General features: G+C 37.6%; 1 protein-coding gene across 5 annotated transcripts; it reads right to left on the bottom strand.

Moving 5' to 3' along the window:
• Nucleotides 1-1315: 1315 nt before the first annotated feature.
• TRMT6 (tRNA methyltransferase 6 non-catalytic subunit) lies at nucleotides 1316-15980 on the bottom strand. 5 transcript variants are annotated; one of them, XM_082048149.1, is made up of 12 exons: nucleotides 15853-15968; nucleotides 15321-15415; nucleotides 13557-13684; nucleotides 13056-13165; nucleotides 10068-10159; nucleotides 9896-9979; nucleotides 8745-8869; nucleotides 7161-7525; nucleotides 6837-6922; nucleotides 3819-3921; nucleotides 3648-3734; nucleotides 1316-2272 (listed from the first exon to the last, which is right to left on the bottom strand). In XM_082048149.1, the coding sequence occupies exons 2-12, from the start codon at nucleotides 15371-15373 to the stop codon at nucleotides 2099-2101; spliced, it is 1407 nt and encodes a 468-aa protein (XP_081904275.1). In that variant the 5' UTR covers nucleotides 15374-15415; nucleotides 15853-15968; the 3' UTR covers nucleotides 1316-2098. The 5 variants fall into 5 exon arrangements, 4 of the variants coding, with proteins under 4 accessions (XP_081904275.1, XP_081904274.1, XP_081904276.1 ...); XR_014183579.1 differs by lacking the exon at nucleotides 15321-15415 and adding an exon at nucleotides 3031-3183 and having other exon boundaries at nucleotides 2143-2272; nucleotides 15853-15980; XM_082048148.1 differs by lacking the exon at nucleotides 15321-15415 and having other exon boundaries at nucleotides 15853-15980.
• Nucleotides 15981-16099: the final 119 nt, after the last annotated feature.

Here is a 16099-nt window from a genome sequence, read left to right as displayed (position 1 = left end):
AGAAGTGATACATCAAGATGTGCTCTTCTACTATTACATATAGAATATGTTCCATCAAGTTGAAACATCAGTAATTTTAAATATTTTACGTGAATTATTCTTGTTACCTTTCATTGCTAAAAGCATTTTGGTAGATTTAAAAATTGGGGCACAGGATTCAGTACTGAGAGCATTTGTGTTAATGCTAGTGAAACAAAGCCAGTTTGGCTTTGAGCGAAAGTAATTTTTCAGGTGTTCCAATATTGTTTATTTCTCAAAATGGATATTTTTATTCTACATCAGATTTTTTTTCTCAGCTCATTGTTTTTAGCGTATGGTAAGTAGGATTGAAAATGTATGTTGGTTGCTTCACCTAACTTTTACTGTGTAAGTTTTTATATCTTTGTAGTGCTATGACAGCCACATACCTGCTCAATGAAAGGGGCAGAGCAGTACCTGAAAACTGAAGAAAAAGAGGCTTAGTTTTTATCTCCTGGCTTACACTCATTTCCTAATTTTCTTGCCTTCCCCCAGCTTCCAGGCTCCTATCCATTGCTCTGATCTAGGTTGTCTCAGACTTTCATTACATTCTGGGCACTGGCTGCTTTCAAAGTCTCAGTTTACTGTGTGTCCACACATGCATACTGAAGTAAAGGAAAGTAAAAGGAAAAGGAAAGTAAAGGAAAACTTATCTTCCCCCCGTTTCCTCACGAATTCTTGAAAGAAGCTGAGAAATCAAAAATTTTTTTTTTAAAAAAAAGAGGACACAAACTTAGTAAAAAACAGGTATCACATCTCTATTCCCTACATGTGATCTGCAACACTCATACTGTACAGAAAGGTGAGAGGGGCAAAAGATATTTTTCAGATCCACATGGTTGGTGAAACACAGAGGAGATGGTGAAACTTGCACTCGCTCCTGTTACAGCTTTTTCACGTAAGTAAGAGAAGAAAAGGTTTCCATAAAAACAGAAAAAAAAAAAAAGAGATGGGCCAGAGTTAGTAAAAAACTTCAAGATATACTGTTCATCTAAGAGAAATCTTTAACTGCTTCTTTACACAAAATGTAACCCCTGCTTTGTTTTAAGCTAGTGGTGTCCCAGAAGAGCATTACTCTTATCAATATACAGAATTTTAAAGCTGATCACTTGATCCCAAAGCTCCAGAGTCCCACTGATGAGTAAGTTCAAGAACAGAAGCCAAGTCCTGCTGGCTTTGTGAGCTCCCATATGTGCCTACAGCTGCCCACTGGGGGTTTGCTGGGGTGCAGCCAAGGATGTTCTCTGCTAGACCTTTTTATTTCCAAAGAGAGGGGAAAGTAAGAAGGAAGTAAATCTCCTTAGGAAAAACATCCTGCAGTTTAATTGAAATGGCAAATGCAAAGTTAAAAAATAATAAAAAGCTACACATCATGAGATAAAATAGTAGAATAAATATATATACATGTAGAGGTTTTCAAAACAGTTGTATCTTAAAGTAAAAACAACTCAGGAACATGACAGACAACAGTAATAGAGATATTCTGCTTAAGTATTTGGTATTTTAATTTACGAACATGGATTTTCTCTTCGGTGTTTATTTCAGGAAAACACGGGGTCACGCTGTAAAGTTCTGGTATTAGTATTCTCTTCTTCTTTTTCCTTTGAAAAGTGTATGATTTTTGCTGTTCATTTCATTTTGCTGTTCCTTCTGTGTGTGAAGTGGGAGCAGATCACTATGCAGAATGGTTTACCCTGATGCTGTTCTGGGAAAACAGGAAGCTAAGTTAGAGATGTTAATTTGGATTCAACCTTTTAAAAAAACACTTCGTCATATCCAGTTTTGGCAACAAACAAACAGGATGCCTTTGCTGTTGCTTTATCTTCTTTTGATCTTCTTTTCTTTCTGAAGTTCCTGTGTTTTCAGTGGGAAGTTTGCTTCCAAGGGTTTCTCTTCTCATTCTGATCACAAACTGGTGAAGAGCGAGACAATCCTCCCTACCACACAGTTCTGCTGCTTTTTGCTGACAGATGTATGACAGGTACAATTTCTGTGCTGTCAGGAGCACAGAAAGTATACTTGTTATTTTACTAAGAGTAGGACTCCTGAGATCTAAAAAAACAAATCAATTCTTCAAATGTTAACAGTGAAGGTCTTGAACTTTGCATCTTTTAGAGGATGGCTCCTCCATCTTCAGTGCATCTAAATTACTGGAATCAGATTTGCCATTATCCAAGACAACAGTTATACCAGACAGAAGGTACCCTCCGCCTCCACTCATTGTCAGTTTTGGGTGGCTTCGATCTGGTAAGACCTTTAAAAAAATAAAACCCAAAAAAACAAGTAAAAAGTCACTCTATATGTACACATCAAATTCTGTAATTTAAACTTGCAGTATAAGATGTTTTTGTTTTTTTTTTTTTTTCCCCAGCCACCACAACAACTAGCCATTTCATTTGGAAAGTGTATTTGTCTTTAAAGGGCAACACATCTGCATACCAGAAACCACCTATAGAAATACATAAGACTACAGGCTACTGCCTTACTGATTACTTCTTCGTGGCATTTCCAGCACAAAGTCAAGGTTTGGGAGACATTAATGTGTTACTAATCTGTTCTGAACTGGTGTACTTTGCAAGAAACCACAGCTGGTGTAACAAAGCAGCATTAATACAGTAATTTCCAGTTCCATCACTATAATCTGTATATAGCTACTCTTAAGGTAAGACAGGGCAATGAACCACCACTTTCAGCCTCACTACACTTCTGGAAATGCTTTCTGTTCAGTTATGCTTCCTCTTTGCTTTGGCCGTCACCACAGGTCTAAGCTGATTTACTGATGTGCAGGATGTACATCAGTACTATTGTTCCAAACTGCACCAGGACACAGTGACCCTTCCCAAGCCTGTGCGAACGTCTTCATCTATCAATCTCCTCATCATTCCCAATTTGGTTGCCTGATCAATAGTCAGTAATCATGGCCACCCTTGAATTAAACCATCCCCTTAATAATAATTTCCTACAGGCTCCAGAAACCTATGTGCAAGGAGGAAATCAGTCAAGTGCAGTAACCTCTTCAGAGGTGGTGAGCTGCTTAGAGATCAGATATGCTTCTGCTGCTTCACAGCTGACAGGGTACTCCACATGTGCAAACATCTTGTTCAAACAAAGTTAGTCAAACTGACATTTTTCACCCCTTCTCATCTTGTTCTCATTGTTCAGTTCCTAAACCAGAAACTTTTTGTTACTTTAGTTCCAGGAAACGTGTTATTTAAAGACATTGACTTGGTAAGTCACCACCATTCTTAACATTACGTTTCTTCAGCTATCAAACCAACTGGAAATGAATAAACAGTTGTAATATTTTGCTGTTATACATCTCTCTTACACGACATTAGATTGTTCCTCACAGACTAGCCACTAAAGCAGCTCGACTAATAATTTATCACTGTGCTACAAGTATTTCAGCAACTGTTCAAATGAAATGCTTTGGAAGAAGAAAATAAAGTATTTCCATTTTAAATTGTTGCAATGAAGCATTAAAGCTCTTCAGAACATTTTCCAACTGCCGTCAGGTAAGACAGCATGAGCTCACACATAGTTTCAGTCAGTCCAAACCCCACATTTTTCAGAGTGTTTTGTTCCCCAGTATTCACGCAGCTTTGACAATCACTTACTGCAATCCTTACCTGGTAGTTTCGTAGCCAGGTTTCAGACAGCTTTAGGTTAATAACACCACCTCTTTCCCTCAGCTTTGCGTAACATTCTAGTAATGGCTTAAAAAAACCCAAATAGTAGGTTATACAGGCAAATAGTCTCAAACTTGAACTATAACAGCTAAAATAACACACTTGATTTACCTCTTTATACTGGCAGTAGACAACAAAAGGCCTTGAAGGAGCAACAAATTCCAATAAAGAAAGTAATAGAGGAGTGGGATGAAACTTGCTGGCTACAATTAAGCTGCAAAACAAATTTCACGCGTATTAGTTTTCTGCTTCTAAAACCTATTCATCAAGTGACATTTTCTCCTACTTAGCACAGTGATCAATTACAGCTTTGATGTTCCTCATCAGCATGTTTTCATGGCTCTAACAACTCCCAAAATATAAAAACAAATCATGATTTCCTACTTGCATAATTAAGAGGATAAAACACTTGTTCCCCAAAGTGTGGGATATTAAACACATCGCAGAAACACTCATTTCGGCTCTGTTGAGCTCCACAGTAATTCTTGCAACCCAAGAATTTGCATGCTGCTTTCTCTACCCTAAGACCATTGTCCAAATACAATTTAAATTTGTGACTGCCAATTGCTGTTTAGAATGCAACCCCAGTCGTGACTCTTTAAACTGGCTAATCTTCATTAAATACAGTTTTATATAACAATGTTAGTATTTGAGGAGAAAGCAATCTCTTAATGGTGTAACTTGGATTTACAGATGGTTAGGATTCTCTAGAGATACTTAGAGTTTTAATAAAAAAAAAAAAAAAATCACTGCTAAACTGGATTGCAAGACATGGTCAAGTAAATTAGTTAAGAAGTTGTACTTGTGCAGAAAGGATGGGGTAATTAAACTAATTCTCCAGTATACAGATACAAGATGAGACGACCCATTAATTAACATTTGTTCACCAAGGGAATGTACAGCACTGGAGACAGCATTAAACTTACCTAACGAAAGGGAGGTAAAAAGGGATATTCAATTTCCTAAACACAACATATAGAAAGAAATGAGATAATTTTTCTTCTACAGTTGTTTCCATTTCGGTTTTCTGCCAGCCATGGGCTATTTACCTCGAATCCAAACTTCAAAAATTTTGTGCTCAGTAATTAACCAAGCAGACTATAAACAAAACAAAAATACTCCAGACTGTGTCTCAGAAGGCTTGGAGTGCTGCACTGACACTGCCAGACAACAGGAAGGTAAGTGAGAAATGAGAGAGACTGTGAAATATCAAATTCTGTCCTCTCATATGGCAGCACATATTGCTGTCAGCAGGTAGTCTGGCCAGTTGCAAAATTAATGTAATTGGTGAGAGGGCAGAAGGAGGAGGTAGAAGAAGGACAAGGGTAGAGAAAGGGGGTGTGGTCTAATTCTGAACACAGGGAGTGTCTATAAACCAATTTCAACCTTCCATAATATGAGAAAAATTTAATAGGCTATCTTAAAGAAGTAGTCTTAAAAGAATACCAAATCCCTAATGAAAGTCTTCCTTTTCTCCATCAAAGACCTATGACAGACTTCAACTCTCATAAATGGAATTGACAAAATAGAAATTTCTCTGTCAGCAAATCCTATTCTCCCCATCTCCAACATTACCTAGCTTTTACTTTTCCTTTCCCTGTTTCTCTCTTGCAAAACAAAACAAAATGCTGATCTCTCTGCCTTCTTCTACTCCTGTGACAAGTAATTAGTTTGAAGTATTTCTTTATTCCATGCCAGTTTTTCCTGGCTTAGCAGTATAGGTGCCCTGTGGGCCAGCAGTGGGCTTGGTGACTAAACAAAGGTGATCCTGACTGGGCCATCTGGGGCGTGTCCGCAGGCAACCACACACTTCTCTTCCCCCCATCATGCCAAAGCTTCCTAAAACAATAAATCACTCATCCTTTCAAGTACATCATTTGTTGCAGCTTTTATAAGTTACAAAGAACAAAAGAAGCACACAAGTGACTGAAAACAAATTAACAAGAGGTAAATACTGAATATGCTTCCTTGAACTCAATCAACAACCGAATATACTATTTTACACTCCAGGAAAAGTCAATTCAAGTCAAATATTCACTTTCACTTTGCCAGACCATGCACAGATATTAATTATAATGATGGGTGCAGGAGACCGTGGTAAAACCAGAACAAAACACTGGCGCTATTTAGGCAGCTTAATGGTCATCCAGCCACAGGCACTGCCAGCAGTGCCGCTGCTGCCACATAGATGTGCAGGACTTCTACAAACCTCCGGGAACGCGTTATTGCTTTAGAGAACACCTTTCTCTGTATCTTTATAGAAAAGGCTGATTCTACCACTTAAATATACTAGATGAGATATACTAAAATATGAATGAACGAAAGTTAAAGCATTTCATAATAATAAAACCAAAAATTACACAAGCATTTAAACATAACCAATAAGTGGGTATTAAAATTTATCAGAGTAGAACGGCTTTATTCCCAGTGAGCCAATATACTTAGGAGGAAAAAATGAATATGAATGTTATTAAATTAACTAAATCAATATTACTTGATTTACTCAAATAATTTCAGCATTTGCTAAGAACATAATGAAAAAGTCAAAATCACCAAACTCTCTTACACTATTGTGGGGCTGAATTTCTAGGGATATATTTATCGTTATTTGTTTTAAACTTATGATATTACATCTTCATGTTAAATTGTTCCTTGGGAACAATCAATCCCGGCAAAGCAGCTAAAATGATATTATGTGTTTTTTCCTGTGCAAAAAAACAGTGTTTCTAGAAACAAACCAACCAACCAACCCCCCAAAACAACAAACTTCATTCCAATTCAATAAACTTAAGACCTCAGGTTCTACTTTGCTAATTAGAAATCCTTGATTTTTATCAGCAGTCGTTAAGTTCTACCTCGGTTCTGCTTCTCTTTGGATAGATTTTTTTAATGTTTACTCATAGCTAGTCAGGAAACTATGACTTTTAGATCATGAAATTTCAAACCACAGAGAAAAAAAGCTCAACCAGGTAAGAAGCAAACAAAACACACCTGGGTTGACTGCTTGCTTGTAAACATTAGGGAAAAAATAGGATATTTTTAAAACAAAGCTTTTATTTGTTTCAAATGAAGTTATTTTCTGCAGATGTGTTTTCAAACAGGTGGCTTTACTGACCAAAACAAACTCACCCATCAGCATTCTTCTCTTTTAACAAAGTAGCAGTTTCTATTAGCTTTTTCCTTCTCTCCCATTGTTTTCTTTGCTTTTCCCGAACCTTTGAAAAAAAACAAATAGTTTGCACTTTAGATGGTAATTATGTATTGGATCACTACTGCATGGACTGCATTTTCATTTTTTTGCATCTTAGAAGGCTTAATGTAAAACAAAAGACAACATACAGAGTTCCATTTTAACACCCGAATAAGCTGTATTTCAGCATGTCTGATTCAGATGGCAGATTTTTAAGTATGTAGGCACTGTAAAACTTGAATAGCCACAACTAATAATCTTACATTTTCTTTATTTTCTTTTTCTTTGTTCTCTTTAAATTCTACATCTTCAGTGTTAATGTCCATTGTTTCTTGCTCTTCTGTTTGTTTGACCTCCATAGCTGTTTCAGTAGTAGATACCTCTTCTGTTTCCTGCAGGGAAGTTTGCTTCCCATCAGTCATTCCATTGCTTTCTTCTTCCACTAGCATGTTATCTTCAGGTTCTGAAGGCAGAGTCGCCGTAGAAAATGTCCCAGAGAGGAGACTATCCACTTTGCTAAGAGGAAATTCGTGAAGATTATCGAAAAAAACCTTTGGAAATCCAAAACAACTGGTAGCAGCTCTAACAGGTTCCCCTCCTGGATACATCTGAATAATGGATCCATAGCCTATGAGAGCAAAAGAATCAAAAACACATTGGAAAGCCAGGATTTCTGAGGCCAATGAAGCATAAATTAAGAACAGGTAAGTAAATTGCCTGCTCTTAATCTAACCTTCATCAAATTTGACAAGCTGTTGAAGTATGCCTCAAGGTGGAAAATCTTTACTGGAAGGACAACTGCAAAGAAGGAAGAACTGCAGCTCAGAAGGGCAAGATAACTGAAAGATGTATTAAACATATGTTCTGTGCTAACCTTAAATACAAGCACTGACATTGTTAGAAAAGCTAATTTAATTAAGAATTAAAAAGACAAATTTTCTATAGTATTTGTTACTCACAACTATGGAGTAGTTTTGATTAAAAATAAAAGCTAAGTTAACCAGCATTAATAGGCAAAGAATTTCTTCATCATTCAGATGCCCCCCTAAAGGAAGTGATGTCAGATGTTTAAACATACTAAAAAGAACTTTTCAATAGTTGTATTGAAATTGCATATTATTTCATTTACTTCAGAAAGTATCCGAATGGCCAAAAGCTGCTGAAACAAACACAATTTACAGTGTAACTGCCTGTGTGACAGCACATCTGGGTGCACAACATCACATCACACTTCCTACCTTGCAAGCTCTGGAATATAATTGTCACCTCTGTCTAATGTCTTTGAATGACTTACAAAGCAACTAATTCACTGACCTTGAGAAATAAAAACAAGTAAACTTCTCCTAGAATATGCTCAAGAAAATGTCATATACTATTTTTAAAATGCACATTTTACTGATGTTAAATCTCTGACACAGTAAACAAGAGGAATGACAACACTTCCAGTGCTGTGGGCTGTCTGAATTCCAGTGCTCCTATTCCTGTTTTCTGCCATTCTCTGTCCTGGGCTTCCCAGGTGCCTGAGAAGAACCTCTTTACAGCCTTTTCTAAACACAATGTCCTTATACTAAGATAGAAGCTAAACCAGATCGACATCCAGTGACAATAACTTTAAATTTCATACTTTTTAAAATAGTGAAAAATAAATTCCAACTGAAATATGCAAAATACAACTTTCTCCAATGGAAATACAATTCATCTCTTTGAACACTGGAAACAGTAAAAGACTTTAAAAACTGAGAAAATATTTTTAAGTACTGCCTTTAAAAGTATCACAGAGATGTGTGTTTCCTCAGTTTCAAGTAAGCCCTCAGTCTGTACATTACTAAAGCTACCATGTTCCTTACCTCCCATTCGTTCCATCACCGCACCCAGCACAAGTCCTGCACATGTTTCCATTACAATCATTTTGTTGCCAGCACGGATGTTTCCTAAAGTCAACATCTGAGCTAGGGTGTCATATCGCAAGTGGCTAGAAGACAGAGGGTTTTAAGAAATACCAGATTAGTTTTCTTACAGTTAGAAATACTCAGGAGTCTGTCAAAAGAAGTTTGATTATGGGTAGATTTTCAGATAACAGCATCAGTGACCTTCAGAGTGACCATACAGAAACTTCTGATTAACCATCGGGTAATAAAGAAGCTCTAGAAATAAAGCCAACAAGAAATTAGCAGGGAAGGGGTGTTCAGATTTACAAAGAAAATGGCAAAAGTAAGATATGAAGTAGGGTGCACATAATAAAGTGCACATCTCATGCTGTGCTAGCCAGCCAAAATATTTTTTAAACTTCATTTTTTTGCTCTCTAGCATGTCAGCTTAGTAAAGAATAGACGGTATTTGAATGCATTTCCTAATCCAGTGATGTATCCTCAGTGATTTTCATCTGTTTTGCAGCAGCATGCACCTCCTGCAATCCAGGATCAAAACCTGACTCCGTTGACTGCAGTGCATGCACTGAAGAGACTCACTGATGGCCAAGGAAATTACAAATACCTTAACAGATAAATAAAGCCAAGTGAAGGACATGGGGGAAGGAGAAGGAAAATGGTTTGAGAAGCCTTAAATAACATAAACTTGGGGTTTTTAAGGCTCAGCATTTTAGATCTACCATTCCTACTTTAAAATAATAAATCATTAAAACCAACAATTCCTGCTTCTGGCAACTGGCTTATTATTTTGATTGCTGAGCCAGAAAGCAGAGACAATGTGCCACTGACCAAAACCACCTAGGATATACCTCTGAAAATTCAAAAGAGCCTCTAGGGATGGTAGAAAAATGGTAAAAGCTGATGCTGCATGCAAAAGTTTTCCTTTTTGATGCAATAACATATTGATTCATTTTCTATTTCACATTATTTTTCATTAATTTGCAATCTTTCCATTAACAGGAAAGAAAAGAAGTGAGTATTATATACTCTGGTATAATACAGGTATTTTAAAAAATATTAAAATATCTTTATGTTATAATTTGAAAAAAAATAAACAAATGAAAACTTACTTAATTTTTCCAGGTTCCCTTGCATAATACATTGTTGAAAGAATGCGAGTGGATGGCTTCACAATTGTAATAACTGCCTCATATCTGTAAGAAACATGTAGTATTAGTCTTAGTTTAAGCTCATCAGATTATAGAACAACTAAGTATTTTCCAGATTTTAAAATTCACTTACTTTTTTTTCTTCTTCTTTATGTATTTATCTTGAGCAAATTCTGTTTTGTCTCTGAACGTTGTACTGTTCTCTATTAACTGTTGAACTATTTCCTTGAAAAAGACAATTTATTTTTATTATAGCTGGTATTTATTTCTCACTCATTTAATATACAGTATTTTTTAAACAAACATGGAAAATACTTTCTTCCAGTAGAGGAATGTAGACCAGTAACTTCTACTGACACTAATGGCAAAGTAAATTTCTACTATTCAACATGAAAGGTGAAGCACTACCCAGACTATGTGCAGGAATCTAATCATATATTTCTGTCTCTAAGTGTTCTTTAAGTACATAATGCCAGCAAAAAAATGCTAAAACTGAAAATGCATATCCTGGAAACAGGGTATTTTGTGGGAAGCAGTCTGGTAGGTGCCAGAACTAACTCATAAGAGAGGGCAGACTCATGTGGCCAAAATTAAGAAAAAGGAGGTCTGTTCCTCTCCGCATCAGCAAGTCATTACTTCAGCCCTCTCTGTGAAGCCTCAGCACCTACTTATTCTTATACTATGCTGAATGTGAAAAAGACTACCCTGCTTTCTCCAAGGGATTAGCTATTTTAAATTTAATTTATTTAGAATGAGGCAGAGTTATGTTTATTGGCAGTTGTGGAACAACTGACACATATTCTGTCAGTCTCACTTTCCCTATAGTAACCAGATTGCGTGACAGTACCACATGTCCTGTGTGAAGCTATACAGGCAAAAATGTTTTACAAAAATAATACAAAACAAGGAACCTGATGTCATGTAATATTTACTTTAATTCAAGTCCCTCTTTGGGTCTGTTGTCTGACTTTAGCATCTCTGTCTCCAAGAGTATCTTTTTCTTTTTTTCCACCCTGTGCTAGTTCTTGCCCTGTACTCCGCCATCTATCAGACATGTCCCTTACCCCACTTAATTTCTTCTGCCTCCCAAATTGTGCTAGACTCCTGTACCAGCTCCCTGCACAATGTCAAACTCCTTAGCACTATTTCCTACACTACTTGCTCTAACTTCTTCCTTCTCTAGCTCCCAGGTTTTCCCAGAATCCCAGGTTTTGTTTCCTGGTCTCCCTGTTCTAATCTCCCTTTGCCAGTCCAACTCTTCTTCCTCATACTTTCAGGTTCCATCTGGAGGGATCATTAAGACCTCCAACAGAAAAGAGCTTTCATTGCCCAGAGTTTCTCTCCATGCCTGCAATACAAAAACAAATGCTGCAAGTGCTATTTTGGTTGTTGTGTTCAAAGTAGTTTAACTGCTAAAATCGTAGCTTTACGTTAAATGTGCAGGAAGAGCAACAGTATAACCTGGCTTCACAGGAGTCTGGAGAGGGTGGTGAATGACAAAAGGAGTATTTTCAATGTGGACACTGCATCTCCCATTGTACTTCAAGAACTTGCTCCAAAATACAGTGGTGCAAGTAATTCTCACCTGCTATTGCTGCTTTTCAAGCCATTATTTCCTTCAAACACTTAAAATGTATTAATAACAGAATGAAACAGCATACCTTTATTTTTTTGCCTTATTTTTGGAAAAAGTTAAATGCAGTGTCTGAGTTGGGTGGTTTTTGTTGTTTTTGTTCCAGTAAAATTTACAGTGAGGAAACTGGAGACTATTTCTCTAGTGTCAGCAAAAGCCAGAGGGATGCCGCAGCACTATGCAATGCCCTGGGAGTACATGCCACTTCATGTCTTCATCCCACCACCTATCCCTCAGACCTGGGAAGGATTTGGGAAGTGATGGCAAAATCAAAGCCCATTAACACTGAGGTTGCTTTATTTCAAAGAACAATCATCTCTAAACTGAGCCTGCATCACAAATACATGCCATTCACAAACATTATTTCAAATTTTACCAGACGTTTATGGAAGAGTAGTATCTATTGCTGCTAATACAACACAGTCTGAAATGTCAGCTTCTGAACAGTCAGCTACAGTTCAGAAGCCAGAACAAAGTAGGATATTTTAATAACCTAAAATAACAGCACAGTAGACATACGGCACAGACATCCTGAGGACATGCAGAAAAGCTGGAGTGATATTCTGCCACAGATAATGAGAACAAATGGAAAACATCAAAGCTATCAGACTGATTAGTACATTCTTCTCAAAGAGCTAACATCACTAGAAGCACAACTATGGAAACAGAAGAAAAACCATTCTAAACTCCTTGAACCCATTCATTATTAAGCAGATAGAAGCAGAACAGCTGGTCTGAAAAGCAGCAGCACACAACAAGACACAAAGAAAAGATGAACTTGATGAGCAATATCTTATTTTTATTAGAAAGGGTAAACCAAAGATGAGAGAATTTAGACTGGCAACATGTGCAGAACAGAACTGGCTGAAATGTTTATTAACATTTAAGATGGTCTCACTTCTTTCAGAGAAAGTGCAGGATAAAATCAAATCCCTTTTCTAACAGAACAGAACTGAGAAGAAGAGGAGATTCTTAGCTTTCGAGTTGCAGATAAAACACAGGCATAACATGTGTTTGGCAGGTACCGCCTGGAGGCACATAGATACTACACGTTACATAGGGTGTTATTCGTTAATACTTTCGTGTTTATCCGTAATCCTTTCCTACACCTTTGATAGTTTAATTATGGCATGATTTTAATATGTCTGTAATACAGAAATATTTTCAGTCTTATAAAAACCAAACTGAAAGGTGATTACACTAGCTGTATTTCCTTAACAGTTTTAATATTTCTTTTTGTATCTTATGAGTTCCAATGTACTTTTGTACTTTACTCTCTATTGACAAAGTTACCAACCTTATATTATTTGCTCTGAAAACAGCCTTTGCATTTTTGTAAAAACAGATCTTTAGGAAAAACATGACTTGGGCAGAAGAACAAAGAAAAAGCACTGAAGTCTAGGCACCGATGAAAAGAATAGCTTATTTCATAAACTAAAATATAACCATTAAGCTAGCAGAGAAATGACACCAAAACCTTATTTTTACCTGTCCTTTAATACCTTTGTCCTTCAAAGCCTTTATGTCATCATGAGTCAGTTTTTGAGACTTTCCGTCGTCAACTATGTTACGATTATCTGTACCTGCTTCTTTTGTTTCTAAAGGAAAAGGATATAGATTTATAAAATCTAGCTCTAAATATCTTTAAATAGGAGAAACATATTATTTTAGTTTCACAGAAAGCAGACTTCTCAGTATTAAACCCATATGCTTCGTGGCCTTGCAAAGTATTGCCTACACAATCAACCTTAGTATATATATTCACCCAAAATAAGGTTCAAATTTTCTCCCATACTAAAAACCTTTTTTGTTACAGGAGTAGTTACAGCAGATCAAGACAAAACCATGCACTTTTATGACAGAACTAATATAAGTAACGTTAAGTTAACAAATGATTAACAGAAAGCTGCTTCATCATCACTGGTATTGTCAAAGAAACAAATTAATTTGAACTCGTTTTTCCAAACACCGGTCAATCCTCTGTAATACCTGTAGTAGTCTCTTCCACCTCTTGCTTTGGCTGGAGGTTTCCACCACTGGTTACTTCAAATGTGGTTCCATAAATATGTCCAATGGCATTATCCAGATAGAACCACTGCTTCTCAAATATAATTTTTCTGAAATAATAATAAAAGTATATTTAAAGCATTATTTTTTACTATGTCTGAAACGCACAATAACTGAAAGTAAACTATAGCTTCATACATGCCATTTTTATCTATATTATTGAAGAAAACCCAGAAAAGCATAAAAAGTGAAATGTTAACTACTATTAAGTACAAAACCACATTACACTGAAACCGAGTAGGAAAAGAACAAAGAACTTAAATTGAGCATACAGTGAGAAAAATATTTTTTTGTTGTTCAAAAGAATTCTAAGCCGGCAGATAAAACAAGGATACAGTACTTGAACTATATAGTACCACTTTTGACAGAGAAAGCCAGAACAGAGCAATGAATGAAATTAATCTAAAGTATATTAAGTCTAGGCTGGGTCATGCAGATTAGTGCAAAAACATGAGCATGAACCTGTATTTTGCAGAGCTCCTTTGAAATAACATTTGCCAAAATACTATGAAGAAAACAGACACCACAGTGTCACATAATCCTAGAAATGTTTAAAACAAAGAAGGATTTCATTATACCTTTTATTTTGATTGTTCTAAGGGAGGTTTGCACTTTTACTTCTTCACACAAAAAAGGACTCACAAAGCCTTTAACTTCCAGGTTGACCTACAAAGTTTTCCTTGCTGACCAGAGAAATACTGATCTTGACAAATGAAATGGGTACCAGTGTGTCTGCCACACTCACATCTGAATGAAAACTTACCAGTACAAGCTCTTATGCTGATTATACTCAGCACTAATTCTGAAGCTAAGCAAAAAGGTTGGGTTCTTTCTTATTTCCAGTTTACTGCTGACTGAAGTATGAAATTCATGCACATATTTTACACACAGTATTATTTGTATACCCAAATACAATCCAGCATTTAAATGAAGTGTAAGAATAAAACCTTTTCAAGCAACGTTTATTACCAAACCCTCTTAATAAAAAAGGCACTATATTTGCTCATGTAAAGTCTACTAACCCCTGCCAATCCAGATTTTAAAAGACTAATTAAAGATAAAAGGATAAAAGACTAATAAAAGACTTGAAATGGCTGAAAAGAATTTAGGTAGATAAGAATGGTGTGTGTGTGCTCAAATTTCATCCTAATGACCATTCTAAACAGAATATCCAACCACATGTTCCTGGAATGTCCTTGCCCTCACCAGATTATAGAAATGGAAAAAAATTAATGCAAAAGTTATTTAATTTTCTGTGGCACTATTTATTCTTTGACTTTTTAATTCCTTCTTTTGTGATGGGGTATTAAACAACCGAAGAGGGACCTAACAAACAGATGCTGGCAGTGCTCTGCAGGCTAACAGAGTAACTACCTGAGTTTGATACCAGAATCTACTGGTGAACATTAAGCCTGTTGATAACCAGTACTCCCAAATTCCTAAGTCTGAGCTATCCCATTTTTAAACCAGCCTCATTCAAGCATAGAACCTTTAAATCTCCATGCTACTGAACCAGATGTCTGGCAACATTACCCAACACTAACTTCTACACACTGATCTATAAAATTGTCTGCCGCAATAGGATGAGTCCATTCCCCAATGGGAAGTGTCCACTGATTGCAGCATTTCCTGCTGGGGTGCACGCGCTTCTTGCTACACCCATTGGCCTAGGAAAGAAAGACACACCTTTCATAGCATCCTCTCCAAAGCGGTAACTGTCCAGAGCTGACAGCTGCCATCCTCCTACAGTTTAATACCCATGAGAACACTGAATCCAATCCCTGTTAAAACAAAGCAATGCTGCACTTTGCAGAAATCACACTTCACACTGAGAGAACTCTGATGAGGATCCGCTTCTCAGGCTGCTGCACCTTTTCTCAGTCGGCACCAGTTTAACAATAACAACAGAAAAACAGCTTAAATATGTTTCAAACTCTCACAAGAAACCCGGCTCGGAAATCTCCTGGGTTTACTTTTTTGGGCACAGTAACTAAGGCAGCACTGAAACCTTTCATGCTGTCTGTCACATCAGCCTAGCGAGGGCCGAGTCTCCTGACTGGCACGGCAGGAGAGCTGAGAGTCACACCGGCCGCACCGAGACTCCCCCGCCTTCCCTCTGGCGCGACGGCCACAGGCGGGGGCGGGGAGAGGAAAGCGCAAACCTCAGCCGAGGGGGTGAGTGACAAGTGGCATGGAAAGCCCCGGGCCGGCCCCTCACCTCCGCCGCAGCACAGGCACCGCTTTGAACACATCGTCCCGCTTCAGGACGGCGCAATCCCCCTCGCGGATGCGCGGGCCCAGCCCCGGGCCGGCCTCCATCGCCGCCGCCACTCGTGCGCCCTCCGCCGCGTGGGCAGACACTGCGCAGGCGCAGCCGGCGGCGCATGCGCGCTGCAGCGGGGCGAGCGGAAGCAGAGGGCGGGTAGGCGGAGCGAGACCCCCTCGGAAGGGAAAGGGCCGGCCAA

Source organism: Streptopelia decaocto (genome assembly GCF_964273445.1).
Source record: "Streptopelia decaocto genome assembly, chromosome: 3".
NCBI classification, from domain to species: Eukaryota; Metazoa; Chordata; class Aves; order Columbiformes; family Columbidae; genus Streptopelia; species Streptopelia decaocto.
This window is presented reverse-complemented; position numbering and strand designations above follow the sequence as displayed.

Coding starts and splice junctions, on each gene's coding strand:
- TRMT6 (XM_082048148.1), bottom strand. CDS start 15,953: ATGGAGGCCGGCCCGGGGCTGGGCCCGCGCATCCGCGAGGGGGATTGC. Junction 9,980..10,067: donor ATAAAGAAGAAGAAAAAAAA/GTAAGTGAATTT, acceptor TGTTTCTTACAG/ATATGAGGCAGTTATTACAA. Junction 8,870..9,895: donor AGGGAACCTGGAAAAATTAA/GTAAGTTTTCAT, acceptor TCTGTCTTCTAG/CCACTTGCGATATGACACCC.